The sequence below is a fragment of the Populus alba genome, chromosome 11 (genome assembly GCF_005239225.2).
Source record: "Populus alba chromosome 11, ASM523922v2, whole genome shotgun sequence".
Classification (NCBI taxonomy): Eukaryota; Viridiplantae; Streptophyta; class Magnoliopsida; order Malpighiales; family Salicaceae; genus Populus; species Populus alba.
Genome location: NC_133294.1, coordinates 9,405,872 through 9,423,218, shown reverse-complemented (window position 1 = coordinate 9,423,218; position 17,347 = coordinate 9,405,872). Strand labels below are relative to the sequence as shown.

Below are 17,347 nucleotides of genomic sequence, written 5' to 3'. Positions count from 1 at the left end.
TATTCTATGAACCATAAATAACTCTATTTGTAAGGCCAAAGCGCAAAAACCTTGGTCTAAAAACTTGTTATGATCTACTTTTCTAAAAAGATTAAATTTTTAAACCAACTACATATAACTCTTTTCTTTAAAAGAAACTTATTGACATCATAATTGATTTTTTGATGGCCGACCAAAAACTCTCTATCCTCTTCTTTTTTCTGGTGAAAGAAACTTTGAATTTTACTCAGATAGTAACAAGATGGAATGACTACTATCTGCATCTATCAAAAGTAATTGGATGACTAGTATCTGTATCTATCAAAAGTAACTGGTGGGTTTTGGCAGGTGAAGATACACATGCAATGATCACATAACGTAAATTAAAGTTCTTAAAAACAATCATATTAAAATAATTTTATTAAATTAACTTTTATGAACAATAATCACAAAACACATAATCAAGTTTCTTAAAAATATAGAGAAAGTAGAAAGTAGTACATAAACCTATATTTGAAAAATGAATTTTTAGAAAATATAATATTTTTGTGTACTAATTGATAAACTAATTAATTAATAATTCGGTTTACATTTATCTACTTAATATATATATATATATATATATATTAAAAAATCAACTTATTCAAATCCTTACTTGATTTTTCTACATCTAGAAATATAATCTCTATATTAATTATATTCTAGTCCTTAATTTCTAAAATATATTTAATAAAGTCATACTTAATTAAATCATCTCAGTTTAATTTCTGACTAATAGTTTTCAATGTGTGTGACCCATTAGGTTCCTAATATATGTTGGCATAAATATAAATTATAATTATTTAAATAAAATTAAATAATTTAATTTATTATCAATTAAAAAATTAATTAATTTATTCAGATGCATTATCTAGCAACATATAATGATCCTCCAAATATTAGAAAAGTTATTTAGTAGTTTGACTAACCTTTTTAGTGACCAGCTGCTTAGTGTAATTAATATCTTTTCATTAATAATATTCTAATAAAACATGGAGTGTATCTGTCATGTTAAATCATGTTTGCTCTCTACATAATAGTCATTGATCATTTTTATAAGATTTGAAACTCTTTTTAAATCTCATTCCACCTTGGCCAAGGATTTCTCAATCAATACTATTTGAGAATAGATAAAACATTTTTCCTAATTCACCTAGGGTGATGAATCCTCTTTTGATCATTCAAATACCTTCATATAGTTCATGCTATATCCAATGACTGCCTTTTCGTTACCTCGATTAAGATAACATATAACAGGATCAAAGCTTAACATTTTTATATAAAATAATTTACTGATTTCAAGTCTAAGGATTACTTACACAACTATCAAGTGAGCCTTTTCATAGACATAGGTGATCTCTCCATATATAATTCTCATACAGGTCAATTCAGTGTACATATCTTATAACAAACACCTACGTATTAGTTTTAGGTATCTCTTATACCTCAGCTTATAAGAATTGTTGCTCTATTTCATAAAAGAAAAAATATAATATGTACCACTTTTTATGACTCTAATGAATGTCCAATATTTAAGAGAACATAAACGAGGAATATTTTAGGAACATTACTTTGATGCAATAGGAATCTCATAATTATAACAACTTCATAATTTTCTTTGCCAAGCATTTTTGTCTCGTAGATTTTATCTTTACTCTAGATTTATTAATTTAATATTTTTATAAATATTAAAGATAAATTAAACCTTTATTAATAATAAATATGTATTTACATGAATATAATAATATCACGTATAACCAACTAGTTGGCTACAAGGCATATTAAACAAACAATCTCCTACTTGCATTAAAGTTGACCACTCATGTATCTAATATTGTATTGCTCCATATAACATTAATGATTATGCATGGATAGTAGCTTAGTAAGAGGATCTTCTAGATTTTTTTTGGTGGGTACTCGCTCTATCTTTACATCTTTCATTTAATTGATTTATCAAATCAAATGGAATTTCTAAAGTACTTGATTGGATCATTGATGGGACTTAGTTCATTTGATTATGCTAGGAACCATCCTAATTCATTGACAAACTTCTTGATCCAAACAACCTTTTTGTTTTCTCAAATGTGAAGGTGTACTCTATTCAAATGTAGAATTAGTTGTGCTATATTGTTTAGAACTCTTCCAACTCAAAGCATTATCATTTCGGATCATACCCTATATTGGAGGCAAGTGACATTTCAATGATCAATAATTGATAAAAAGCCTTGAGAAAGCTAAAAGATAAAAAAGCCTAATAAAATCAAATGCTAAGGGCATTCTCAAATTTATAGTAAAAATAATAATTAAAACAAAGCAATGATGGCCCACCAAAATAATAAAAGGGGTAAATTAAAGAAAAACAACAAAATAAAAAATATTAAAAGACACAATGAGTCTAAAGCATAGTTATTTTAAGTCTTTAAAACCTTGAAATACTTTTTAAGCATTATGAATCATTTTCTTTCATATCTAAGAGCCATAGCCTATATTACATGCCTTTAAAAGTTCATTCTAATCATTCAAGAAAGTAACCTGGACCAATAAACAATGCTTTCAAAATGCAAAAGAATTTTTTATAAGGGTCGTGACTTCGTGAATAAGCTACTCATTATTATTCTTGTTGATAAAATGAGTGCTTAAAAAGAAACAAAATTTTCTCAAACAAAACCTCGATCTTTTACTTGATCCTTTTGCTTTGAAACCTATAAAAGCAGAAGGTCACCCCATCATGTGCCTTCACTAATTTCAATCTTGTCGACATAAGAACATATCATCCTTTTTTTCCAAATATTCCAAAGGAGTTGCAATATTTCAAAAGCACATTGTTTTAAATTCATATTAAAACAATTTTCATTTCAAAATGAAAGATGTTAAGGATTTCAAAATTCATTATGGATAAGAATTTCTTCATTAAAACCAAGCCAAAAAAAGAGAGAAGTGTTACTCAAAGCCATTATTTTTTCAAGTCATTAACAAAGCACACTTTGGGGGAATGGTCAAGACAAAGGGGTAATGTTGTATTTAAAAGGTGATTTGATACCTAAAAAGTAGCAAAGAAGAGAACATTTTTGGCAGTGAGACAATAGGGCATTATTGTTTACAATAGGCAGTTTGAATCTTTCAAGACAACAAGGGACACTAAATGTTTTTAGCAGTGAGACAAGGAAGTAATAAATGATCCTCTTAGCAAGAGAAAGAAGCTCTCAGTTGCAGTAAAAGAAACCCGCTTATGTTTTCTCCCTTCCCTGGTGCAACGTTTCTTCTCTTGCTTTCTGCACTCTTATAGACTCCTTTTCTGGTCACTTAGTGTTTATTCCATGGCCAAGTCATGGAAAAAGTCCCTAGTGTTAAGGTTTGCCTAACATGATTATGATTTCTGCTTGTCGCACCCTTCTTCATCAAATGCTCAATGCTTCCTTCGTGAACAACACTCCTCTGGTCATTCTTGAACTCCCTCACCCCCTTTGATACCTTAATTTATGGTAAATGCTCATCTTAAATGCAGGCCTATCACATAAATAAAAGGATTGATTGATGAGTTTAAGTATTGAAAGTGAAAGGACAAAGAGATGACCAAACTTATAAAAGAGATGCCAGTGCAATCCAAACCGGAACATTGCTCGGTAATTGGATCATATCTGGAGCTCTAGATCTCGGATTTAGGTCTATTTTATATGGATGGAAAGGTAAGACAAAGGCCTACAACTTTCATGGGAGCCCAAGATTTAAAAAGGCCGTTTTGAAATCCAAACTGAAGGAACAACGAAGAAGTCTGACGCTGTCCTGCAGCCCAGACACTATTTAGTGTTCAGCCCATATCTTGAGTTCTAGAAGTCCAAATGACCTCATCTTTTTTTTGTTGGAAAGCTGAGATAATTTCTTAGAACATTCCTGAGGATTCTGGGCAAATTATGATGTTATCAATGACATATTGTTCAGACAAGAAAATAAGGATTGTCATCAAGTCAAGATGTGGCCACCCACTCATCAATTAATTAACAAATCAATAGTTCTAAATTTTGGCCTATAAAAGGAGGCACTTACCATGTATTGAGGCATCTTGGTTTCCAGATCAAGATCATGCTCTTGCTTTCTCTCTTTGTATTGCTTATGTTTTGCTTTCATTAATATCAAGTTTATACACTTCATTTCCTTTCCTTTACTTAATTAACTTCTTTCTCATTTATGTTCTTATCTTGTTCATTTATGTTTCTTTCTTTCATTATGTTTAGCTAAGTTAATTATGTCAAGGTGAAAAGGGTACGCTAATGGTGTAAGAATAAGTATAATATAAACTTAACATGGACCTTAATGTTGGATACTAACATGTTTTATATTTGTTATCTTGTTCACTTTTAATACTTTGCTTGTTAAATGGTTAATCTAGATTTATGTTGTATAACACTTGGTACAACAAATACTTGTACTTTCATAGCCCATACTGTATGGTATAACCGACACCTGAGCTATGAAAGGAACTTGATTTGTTGTTAACATAAGTTATAATCATGAATGCCTGCCAACATTTACAAGTATTAGCTTTACTAGAATAAGATAACTAATGTAATCATGTTAACAATTTATAATCTGATTGGAAACCTCCTTTATGTGTGGTTTCCAATTGAGTAATAAGAGTTTATACTATACTTGTTTGAAGTACCATTAGTGGATCCTCTAACCTTGACATTTATTTTTATCGTTGTTTAATCCTTACACTAATCTTCCATCTCAAAGTTCTCATTAATTTCTTCATCTTCTTCTATTATTATTATTATTATTATTATTATTATTATTATTATTATTTACGTTCTATTATATATATCTTTGATCTTTTCATAAACTCAATATATAGGCTGGAAACCTGTGACCTGATCTTTTTAGATCATTCTCAGGTATAAACAACGCCACGTACTGAGTATTATTGTTATTGTTATTGTTGTTATTGTTGTTGTTGTTGTTGTCTTGTTATTTATTATTTATACAATTAATCTCTCTGTGGTTCGACCCCGGTCTTGCCGGGTTATTTATTACTTCGACACTCCTACATTTGGGAGAAGACATCAAGCTTTTGGTCGTGTCAAGTTTTTGGCGACGTTGCCGGGGAGGTAAATTCTTGTATAAATTATAATATTTAATTTTATTTCTCTTTTCACTTTTCATTTATCTAACTTTTGTTTTCTTTGTTTTGTTTTTTCTTTTTCTTCTATTTTCGTTTCTTCCTTTTATTTCTCTTTTTACACGTGCATGCGAGTTTGGTCACGTACATTAAGTGGTCGACTTTGTAGGGTATCCTCATCATTTTCAGAAAATATGGCCGAAGAAGATAATCAATCACTTCATAATGAGAATAATGAGAATAACTGTATGAGAACACTTAGAGACCACATGAATCCCACAAGAACAAGTGCACCATCATGCATAGTTTTCCCTCCTGATGCATCTCATTTTAATTTTAAGCCAGACATTATTCAACTTTTACCATCTTTTCATGGCTTAGACTTAGAAAATCCATACTTGCATTTAAGGGAATTTGAGGAGGTCTGTAATACATATAATGACTCAAATTGTAGCATGAACACCATTCGATTAAAGCTTTTTCCTTTTTCATTAAAAGATAAAGCTAAAACATGGCTATAAAATTTAAGACCAGGATCCATTCGTGCTTGGGATGAAATGCAACAATAATTTTTAAACAAGTTTTTTCCGTCTCACAAAACAAACTCTTTCAAAAGACAAATCATCACTTTCACTCAAAAACCAGGAGAAACATTTTACCAATGTTGGGATAGGTATCGAGATTTACTTAATACTTGCCCTCATCATGGTTTTGAAACATGGAGATTGGTTTCACATTTTTATGAAGGTTTAACACCTAGAGATAGGCAAATGATTGAATTGATGTGCAATGAAACCTTCGAAGATAAAGACCCTAATGAAGCAATGGAGTACCTAGACTTGCTAGCCGAAAATGCTCAAAATTGGGACACCACAGGTACTTATGAGGCACCAAGTAAAACTCAACCTCATACATCTAGTGGAGGTATGCATAACCTTAGGGAAGATCATGACCTCCAAGCCAAGTTTGCATCTTTAGCTAGAAAAGTCGAAGCACTTGAATTGAAAAAAAATGGTCAATTAAAATCTGTTCAAGACATTGTGTGTCAAATCTGTGAAACCAATGAACACTCAACAAATGATTGTCCAACTTTGCCTTCTTTTAGGGAATGCCTCCATGAACAAGCTCATGCTTTAAACAGTTTCCAAAGACCCAACCATAACCCATACTCACAAATGTATAACCCTGGTTGGAGAAATCACCCAAATTTCAGTTGGAAGAGTGATAGCAACAATGCACAAACTTCACAGCCACCGTTTCAAGCACACCATAATTTTCAAAATTCTCATGGATATGCACCTCCTTATGCTCCACCTCCTAGAAGAAATCTTGAGGACACATTGCATGCATTCATTGAAAAGCAGGAGACAATCAACACTCAACTTGCTCAAAGCATGACAGATTTTAAAGATGCTCTTGCAAAATTAACATCTGCTCTCAGTTTCCAAGAGAAAGGTAAGTTTCCATCTCAACCAAAACAAAATCCAAATGGGCAATACAATGCAAATGCGAGTAGTTCTGGAAGCCAACACATGGCTCAAGTCAAATCAGTCATCACTCTTCGTAGTGGTAAGGTTATTGAAAAACCCATTCTTGAACCTTGTGAGAAAGATGATGAGTCTATCTCTGAGGGTAAGGAAGGAGTTGAACCTGAACATTGCAAAGAGAAGGCTGATTCCCCGCCAGCACTTCCATTTCCTCATGCCATGACCAAACAAAGGAAAGTCAATCACAACTCTAAAATCTTTGAAACTTTCAAACAGGTAAGGATCAATATACCTTTGTTGGATGCTATTAAACAGGTTCCTTCCTATGCTAAATTTTTGAAAGATCTGTGCACCGTGAAGAGAAAACTGAATGTGAAAAAGAAAGCCTTTTTAGCCGAACAAGTAAGTGCCATTCTTCAAAACAATAATGCTTTGAAATATAAAGACCCTGGTTGTCCTACAATTTCTTGCTTTTTTGGAGAACATAAAATTGAAAGAGCCTTACTTGATCTTGGAGCTAGTGTGAATTTACTTTCATATTCAGTCTTTCAAAGTCTCAATCTAGGTGAGTTAAAACTAACCTCTGTAACTCTTTTACTTGCCGATAGATCTGTAAAAGTGCCTAGAGGAATAGTTGAGGATGTGTTAGTACAAGTTGATAAATTCATTTACCCTGTAGATTTTGTTGTCTTGGATACACAACCTGTTGAAGCATGTAATTCAATTCCTGTCATTTTAGGACGTCCATTTCTTGCCACTTCTAATGCATTGATTAATTGTAGGAATGGACTGATGAAGCTATCATTTGGAAACATGACATTGGAGATGAATATTTTCAACATTTACAAGCAACCTGGAGATAATAATGATTTACAGGAAGTGGACTTTATTGAAAAATTAGTTCATGATCAATTTCAAACCACTTCCAGTGAAACTGAGATTGATGAATCTGATGATTTGCAAATGGTCTACTTTCAGGAAGAATCAAAGGCCTGCAATTGGAGACCACAGATTGAAGAATTGCCACCACGATCAATTGAGCCCATACCTTTAAGTGTTCAACCACCAAAACCTGAATTGAAGTCGTTACCATTTAATCTCAAATACTCATTTTTGGGAGAAAATGAAACTTTTCTGGTAATAATCTCTTCCAAACTTAATGCACATCAAGAAGGTAAGTTATTACAGACTCTGAAAATGCACAAAAATGCATTAGGATGGACCATAACTGACATAAAAGGAATTAGCCCTTTGATTTGCACACACGGGATTTATTTGGAGGAAAATGCTAAACCCTCTAGAGAAATGCAACGAAGGCTTAATCCTAATATGAAAGAAGTAGTGAAAAATGAAGTCATTAAGCTTCTAGATAATGGAATCATTTATCCTATTTCTGACAGCAAATGGGTAAGTCCTACCCAAGTTGTATCCAAAAAGTCTGGAGTAACTGTGATAACAAATGAGAAAAATGAGTTAATTCCAACTAGGACTGTTACTGGTTGGCGCATGTGCATTGACTATAGGAAACTGAATTCTATGACTAGAAAAGATCATTTCCCTTTACCTTTCATGGATCAAATCCTAGAAAGAGTTGCAGGTCATGAATTTTATTGTTTCCCAGATGGCTATTCAGGTTACAATCAAATTGAAATTGCATTGGAAGATCAAGAGAAGACTAATTTCACATGTCCATTTGGTACTTTTGCATATCGAAGGATGCCTTTTGGATTATTTAATGCACCAGCCACGTTTCAAAGATGCATGCTTAGCATATTCAGTGATATGGTTGAACATTTTCTTGAAATTTTTATGGATGATTTTTCTGTTTTTGGTGATTCATTTGATGATTGTTTGACTAACTTAGAAAAGGTTTTGAGCAGGTTTGAAGAAAAGAATCTTGTACTGAATTGGGAAAAATGTCACTTTATGGTAACAAACAGCATTGTACTTGGTCACATTGTTTCATCGAAAGGAATTGAGGTTGACAAATCTAAAATCGAGTTAATTGCCAACTTACCAACACCAAAATCTGTTAAAGATGTTAGATCATTCTTAGGACATGCTGGTTTTTACAGAAGGTTCATTAAGGATTTTAGTGTAATATCTAAGCCCTTGAGTAACCTTCCAACAAAGGATAATATTTTTGAATGGACTGAACATTGTGAAGAAGCCTTTGTGAAACTTAAAAACTTGCTTACTTCTGCTCCTGTCATTCAACCTCCTGATTGGTCATTACCTTTTGAAATAATGTGTGACCCTAGTGATTATGCCGTGGGTGCTATCTTGGGACAAAGAAAAGATAAGAAACCTTATGTGATTTACTATGCAAGTAAAACTTTAAATAGTGCTCAAATGAATTACACCACCACTGAAAAAGAATTACTTGCAGTAGTATTTGCTTGTGATAAATTCAGGTCTTATCTAGTTGGCTCACCTGTTGTTGTTTTTAGTGATCATACAACATTGAAATATCTTCTTTCTAAGAAAGATTCTAAGGCTAGATTGGTGCGGTGGATTTTGTTACTTTAAGAATTTGATATCACAATCAAAGACAAGAAAGGCACCGAAAATGTTGTTGCAAATCATTTGTCAAGATTGACAACAGATTCGAAATCTAACATCACACCAATCGATGACTATTTTCCCGATGAATCTTTACTTTCTGTTTGTACGATGCCTTGGTTTGCTAATATTGTTAATTTTCTTGTTTCAAGACAATTGCCAGCTCATTGGAGTACCCAAGACAAAAGAAAGTTCTTGAACGAAGTGAAAAACTTTTATTGGGATGACCCTTATTTATTCAAATATTGTCCTGATCAAATATTTCGAAGATGCATTCCTGACAATGAGGTAAGTAGTGTCATTAAATTTTGTCATTCTAAGGCATATGGGGGTCATTTCTCATCAAGAAAGACAACTGCAAAAATCTTACAAAGTGGATTTTATTGGCCCACCATGTTCAAAGACTCACATGCATTCTGCAAGACTTGTGAAAATTGTCAAAAGTTGGGATCTATTTCAAAACGTCACATGATGCCTTTAAATCCTATTCTTGTCATTGAGATCTTTGACTGTTGGGGTATAGATTTCATGGGTCCATTTCCTCCATCATTCGGTTTCGTGTACATATTAGTCGCAGTAGATTATGTTTCAAAATGGATAGAGGCAATTCCAACTCGAAACAATGATCACAAAACAATGATAAAGTTTTTGAAAGACAATATTTTGAGTCGATTTGGAATCCCTCGAGCCATAATAAGTGATGGTGGAACACTTTTTTGCAACAAGCCATTTGCTTCTTTAATGAAGAAATATGGAATCACACACAAAGTTGCCACCCCTTATCACCCTCAGACAAATGGATAAGTAGAGCTTGCTAATAGGGAGATCAAACAGATCTTGGAGAAAACGGTGAACCCTAATCGGAAAGACTGGTCTTTAAGACTTAATGATGCACTTTGGGCTTATCGAACTGCATATAAAATATCATTAGGTATGTCACCTTATAGACTAGTCTATGGAAAACCTTGTCACTTGCCTGTGGAAATTGAACATAAAGCTTATTGGGCTATTAAAGCTTTCAATTCAAACATTGATGATGCTAGTCAGCTGCGAAAATTGCAAATAAATGAGCTTGAGGAAATTAGAAATGATGCATATGACAATTCAAGAATTCATAAAGCAAGAATCAAAGAGTTTCATGACAAGAAAATACTGAGAAAAACATTCAATGTTGGTCAAAAAGTCTTGCTTTATAATTCTCGACTCCATTTATTTCATGGAAAACTAAGAAAACTAAGATCAAGATGGAGCGGTCCTTTTATTGTGAAACATGTGTATCCATATGGGGCCTGTGATATCGAGAATCCAAAGAATGGCAATGTTTTCAAGGTAAATGGGCATCGGTTGAAAGTTTATTTTGACAATTTTTCAGTTGAAAATGACTTTACTGAATTGAGTGATCTTGTATATAAAGATTGATACTTTTTCTCACATTGTTTTGTGTTTGTTTTGGTGTATCTTTTGTTTTGCTAGTTTCTCTCACCCCGGTCAAATGGCGGATAACGGTATGACTTTTAAGTCAGTTCTTTCAGTTTCCCATGATAACTGATATCTGTGTATATAATTGTGCAATTCTCTGCTCTTTCTTCTTTCTTTGAATCTCCCATCCAATTCTCATTTGTAAATGGACACCACTCTTGAAAAATTAAAAAAGTATTTTCCCGCTCTGCCTCATAATGCGATTATAAAAATTTATCATGCTAGGTGTGAAAGATTGAGGTTGTTAATGAACCATGGACTTCCTGAAGATATTCGTTGGCTGATTGAAGCAAAGGTCCGATTATCAGGTGAGTCCTCCAATTCTTTCATTTCACACATGCCTGGAACAGGTAAAAGCACTTTTGCAAAGAAACGTCGTGCAAAACGACTGAAAATCTGTCACAGATGTGCCAGATGGACTTGTAATGCGACATGTCGTTCTTTAAGAATGGTATCTGTAAACTGTGAAGATAAAATACAATTCATTAAGGATGGCCTGAGTAAGGGGTTTTTAGATAATCTTTTGTTGACCCTTGAGACGCATCCTAGTGGAGATGTGCATCGTGTAATTCATGATTTATGGCCACAATTCCATAAAGAACATGATCGACTTAGTCTTGGGAATCTGACTAAAAAAGACCCTGTTTGCCAGTTTTTAAGAAAACTAGATGGGAAGCCTATCCCCGACCCATAGAGGGCGTTTAAGCCGTTCTTGGACATAAAACCAAGGGAAGATGTGAGCCACAATCACAACTACCTGTACATACATGCTTTGTCAAAATAAATAAATAAAGAGAGAGAGTGTGAGACTACAGTTGGCCTACATATAGGTGGTATGATTGCATTTTCACTTTTTCATCTATAAATTCTTCTCTTCCTTCCCTTCATTTCTACTCATCCCATACATTCATCAAATATAGAAGTGTGTAGAAATGGCAGGTTCCTCAAGTCATCACATAAGAAATATTTGTGTTTTCGGTGGATCCAGCCCTGGGAAAGAAAAAGAGTTTTTAGAATCAGCAAATCATCTTGGTCAAGTACTAGCTGAGAGAAAGATTCATTTAGTGTATGGAGGAGGCAGCCTTGGGTTAATAGGAGGTGTTTCAATGGCTGCATTTTTAGGAGGCAGTCAAGTTTTGGGGGTTGTCCTCAAAGCTTTAACAAATGGGGACATCATTGGAAAAACAATTGGAGAGGAATTATAGGTCCCAACAATGTCTGATCGACTGAATGCCATGTTTAGCCATGCTAATGCCTTCATTGCCTTACCAGGTGGTATGGGCACATTGGAAGAGATCTTTCATATTTCATCTTGGGCCCAACTGCACATTCACCACAAACCTATAGGTTTGTTAAATGTTAATGGTTTTTATGATAAGTTGCTGTCTTTCCTTGATCAAGCTGTGGAACAGGAATTTCTAACATTTTCAGCACGACAAATCATAATCTCTGCTGCTACTGCTGAACAATTGATTGACCAACTACAATCTTTCATCCCTGTCATTGATCCTTGCATGAGTCATCTAGATTGGTCAGCTAAGGAAAGCCGTAAAAAGCTTAGATTAGATTTGAGCCTTTATTTGTGAAACCTTGTGTCTTTTGGTTTTATTAATAGCATATTATTTTGTTTTGTTACTTCTTATATTTGTTTAAGTGTGTTTCAGGTTTGTCATTGTTTGATGTTTCAGGTGATGTCTTCTATACTCTATCTTTCTACCTTAGGACATTGAGGACAATGTCTCGTTTTGGTTGGGGGGGGAGGGTAGTAGTTTTAAAAAAAAAAAAACTAACCAACTAACTGTTTTTGTTTTTTTTAAAAAACCATTTGGCAAAACTGTTATTACTAGGATGGCAGAGTAAAGAGGAATTATTCTTGAGACGCATCTTAGTAAAAATTTTCTAATGGTTATTTGCAATATTCATAACAAGGCCTATTAGAATACTTCTTGAAATATTCAGGTTTACAAACTCTCGCATTGTTATCACTTAATTCTGCTTTTATACTCATTTAAAAAGTATTATTAAACCTTCATTTTCACACACACACTTCAACATATGATTGTGAGTTGCACATTGGATTATTACATTATTTATGTTCTTTTGTTGAAGGTAACAACTAAGGGAAAGGGATAGTATATAATTTGCAAAAAAAAAAAAAAAATTTATAATATTGATGATAATAAAAATGTAGATAAGTTTGGTTTCGTAGCCTCCCTAACCTAAGCAATTAAGCCCGAAGGGGTGTTTTAACACCTAATACCCTAATGTCAACTGACTTAGGAGCTATTGGTCCAAAGCTTGTTACATGGGTTAAGGAGAAAAGCTTAAGGGAATCAAATATTGCACTATCTACGTATTAGTATCTGCAACCCGAGTTGTTAAGCTCGTAGGGGTGTCTCAACACCTAATGCCCTAAGACCAACTGGTCTGGGAGTCATTAGCCTAAAACTCGTTACATGGATTAAAGATACATTGTGTTTAAAGTTGTATGTGTATATAAATAAAATAAAATAAAATAAAATAAAAAAGAGAAAAAAAAGTAATAATAATAATAATCCCAACCTAAGGAAGTTCACTTTAAACATTTGAACATAATATTGTTTTCTTCCAACAAAAGCCCCATCATCTATGTTTTCATATATTGAGCACATAAAAAGAAGGTTTATTAATATCTTGTTTAAGAAGTATGAAGTAGTAATATAAATTTAATGAGAGTTTGTTTATCTTGATAGATTAATGGAAGTTGAATGATGAATGCCTTGCTTTGTGAAACTTGCAAATTATTTCTCTATTTTAACGCTTTAGATTACTAGGGATTAGTAATAAGCTGGTTGGGGGGTGTGATTAGTACTTAAAAGTGCATGTTTATCAAGGTTTTATATCATCATTTTGCACTTGAAGTATCAATAACTCCTTAACTAAAGCATGTTTTATAATAACAAGTTTGATACTATAAGATACCTTAATTTATGGTAAATGTTCATCTTAAATGCAGGCCTATCACATAAATAAAAGGATTGATTGATGAGTTTAAGTATTGAAAGTGAAAGGAAAAAGAGATGGCCAAACTTAGAAAAGAGATGTCGGTGCAGTCCAAACCGGAACATTGCTCGGTAATTGGATCATATCTGGAGCTCTAGATCTCGGATTTAGGTCTATTTTATATAGATGGAAAGGTAAGACAAAGGCCTACAACTTTCATGGGAGCCCAAGATTTAAAAAGGCCGTTTTGAAGTCCAAACTGAAGGGACAACAAAGAAGTCTGAAGCTGTCCTGCAGCCCAGACACTATTTAGTGTTCAGCCCATATCTTGAGTTCTAGAAGTCCAAATGATAATTTCTTAGAACATTCCTGAGGATTCTAGGCAAATTATGATGTTAGCAATGACATATTGTTCAGACAAGAAGATAAGGATTGTCACCAAGTCAAGATGTGGCCACCCACTCATCAATTAATTAACAAATCAATAGTTCTAAATTTTGGCCTATAAAAGGAGGCACTTACCATGTATTGAGGCATCTTGGTTTCCAGATCAAGATCATGCTCTTGCTTTCTCTCTTTGTATTGCTTATGTTTTGCTTTCATTAATATCAAGTTTATACACTTCATTTCCTTTCCTTTACTTAATTAACTTCTTTCTCATTTATGTTCTTATCTTGTTCATTTATGTTTCTTTCTTTCATTATGTTTAGCTAAGTTAATTATGTCAAGGTGAAAAGGGTACGCTAATGGTGTAAGAATAAGTATAATATAAACTTAACATGGACCTTAATGTTGGATACTAACATGTTTTATATTTGTTATCTTGTTCACTTTTAATACTTTGCTTGTTAAATGGTTAATCTAGATTTATGTTGTATAACACTTGGTACAACAAATACTTGGTACTTTCATAGCCCATACTGTATGGTATAACCGACACCTGAGCTATGAAAGGAACTTGATTTGTTGTTAACATAAGTTATAATCATGAATGTCTGCCAACATTTACAAGTATTAGCTTTACTAGAATAAGATAACTAATGTAATCATGTTAACAATTTATAATCTGATTGGAACCTCCTTTATGTGTGGTTTCCAATTGAGTAATAAGAGTTTATACTATACTTGTTTGAAGTACCATTACTGGATCCTCTAACCTTGACATTTATTTATATCGTTGTTTAATCCTTACACTAATCTTCCATCTCAAAGTTCTCATTAATTTTTTCATCTTCTTCTATTATTATTATTATTATTATTATTATTATTATTTATGTTATGTTATATATATCTTTGATCTTTTCATAAACTCAGTATATAGGTTGGAAACCTGTGACCCGATCTTTTAGGTCATTCTCAGGTATAACAACGCCACGTACTGAGTATTATTATTATTGTTATTGTTATTATTATTGTTGTTGTTGTTGTTGTTGTTGTCTTGTTATTTATAATTTATTCAATTAACCTCTATGTGGTTCGACCCCGGTCTTGTCGGGTTATTTATTACTTCGACACTCCTACATTTAGGAGAAGACATCAAGCTTTTGGTCGTGTCACCCTTCTGTCCCTTCATGAACAACAATTACTCTTGTAGATGTTGTTAATTCCAATCATGAAACTAGGGTTCATACAAAGCATCGAAAGAGGGATATGCAGCGCACACCCTCAGCTGCTCCTTCACAGCCTTCTCCAAGACCTTGTGAGCACACTTCAACCTCCCCCGTCTCTATTAGGCCACGACATGGCCCCCCCTGCTAAGATTGGTTCTCTAAACTCACGATTTGGTGCTGGAAACCCTAACTCTAAGCCCACGGTTGGAACTGCCCCTTCCTTACCCCTAAAACAAGGTATCACCACTTCAAGGGACCATAGACCATCTACCTCACATCACCATACAAATTTGTGGTGGTGTAGTTTAATTGGGTTCATAGTTGGAAAATTTCAAGGATATATATCTCTTTCTAAATATGTTCATAATACTTGGGGTAATGTGAATTTCTCCATGCATGATTCTGGTTGGCTCATATTCAAGTTTACATCTGAATTGGACATGTATGAGGTGCTAAGTGGATGGCCTTACTATGTTTTTGGTCGGCTCTTGATATTGATAATAATTCTTGAGTATTTTGATTTTGACACTACTGATATGATTCAGATGCTTGTTTGGGTTAGATTCCCTAACCTACCACTTCAGTGCTGGTCACCATTGTGTCTTTCTAAACTAGCAAGTGTGTTTAGGAAACTAGTGCATTCTGATTCTCCAACAACTTTCATGTCTCGGCTATCGTATGCTAGAGTGATGATTGAGGTTGATTTACTTGCTGAATTACCATCATCGATTAATATCACCCTCTCCAACGGTGTTTCCAAGTTGCAGACAGTGTTATATAAATCTTTGCCAAGGTTCTACAAGCAGTGCAAGACCTTGGGACACTCCAATTCTACATGCACCAAGACTTCCAGTCACAAGCATCAAAAACACCTCTTATAGCTGCTGCTCCCTCAGGATTCTCTAATCCCTCAGCTGACACTGAAGCTAATGACAAATAGCCAACCAGGAAGAAACCTTAAGGTGAACCGGCTGTTGATCCAATATCTACTGAGGCAGCTGTGGCTATTGAAGAGAGAGCAGGTCGTTCTGAATGCAAGGGGGCTAAACTGGCTTCATGGCTTGGAACCCCTGATGCTTCTTCTGGCTCTCCTCAGGTTGTTCATGTATCCGAAGATCACTCTGATGCTACTGCAGCATTGCCTCCAAGGGGGCAATACTTGACAAGAAGAAAAGTCGCAGCCTCCTCTGCATTTGGCCGAACAGGGAAGTCAGGTCAACCTTTCAAAAGGTCATCCTCGGCTGATTCCAAGATTCAGGGCAGCATAGCTTCTACCCCTTCCTCCTCCCTTTGATGAATTATGCTCTTATGGAATATTGACCAAGAATTATGTCCTTGTGCCTCTTTAAGGTTTTGCTAGTATTTTTTTTTGGTTATCTTAGTAGGCCTAACTCTTAGTTGTTGTAGTCTATATATTCTGCCTATATCTATACTGTATAGCTCTTGCTTGTTATCTCTGCTAGATTGGTGTGTAGGTGCATTGCTCTTTGTCCCTGCATGTGTCCTCTTTGTTTGGCTCTTGCTCTACTTCCTCCTGCCTGGTTGAAGTTAATCCTACCTGCTGTTGGCTGCTGGATCTCTCTTGAAGAGGCTTTATGGATGTTTGTTCCCCTAGCCTTGCTGTCGGATTTTGCTTGTTACTTTATAGGAAGCCTGTTTTTTTTTTTTTTTTAGTCTGTGGTTGTACCACCTTATTTATGATGTATATCCCCGCAGGAGGGTTGTTTATGTTTTTTGTCTGCTGAGCAGGTTTTGCTGCTATTAGTATTTATTGTTTATTTTGGTGGTATGCTTGTTCAAAGGAGCATGTTACTTTGCATATGTTTTTCTTGTCCTAGGCTACTTATAGTCTATGTGGGAGTTCCCCCCCAATGTTTAAGGGAACATGTTCCCTTTCTTTGTTTTTATTTGTATATATTATGTAACTTGCTAGTTCTCTAGCTTTGGTTTTGATCTATATATTTCTTACATTTGATAAAAAAAATAAAATAAATGATCCTCTTAAATTGGTCAACGAGACAGAGCATTTCCAATAAGTAAATGGATCGTGACGGACATAATAAAGGTTGAGTTTTGTAAAATTGAAAATACTT

At 34.0% G+C, this 17,347-nt stretch overlaps 1 protein-coding gene across 1 annotated transcript; it reads left to right on the top strand.

Annotated features, from left to right (window-relative positions):
- Nucleotides 1–5,328: 5,328 nt before the first annotated feature.
- LOC140956075 (uncharacterized) lies at nt 5,329–16,548 on the top strand. The gene is given in 10 exon segments (XM_073412249.1): nt 5,329–5,422; nt 5,897–6,119; nt 6,240–6,897; nt 6,937–7,186; nt 7,361–7,795; nt 8,243–8,501; nt 9,072–9,126; nt 9,505–10,114; nt 15,267–16,106; nt 16,253–16,548. Coding segments are annotated over 10 exon segments (3,720 nt in total).
- The last annotated feature ends 799 nt before the right edge of the window (nt 16,549–17,347 follow it).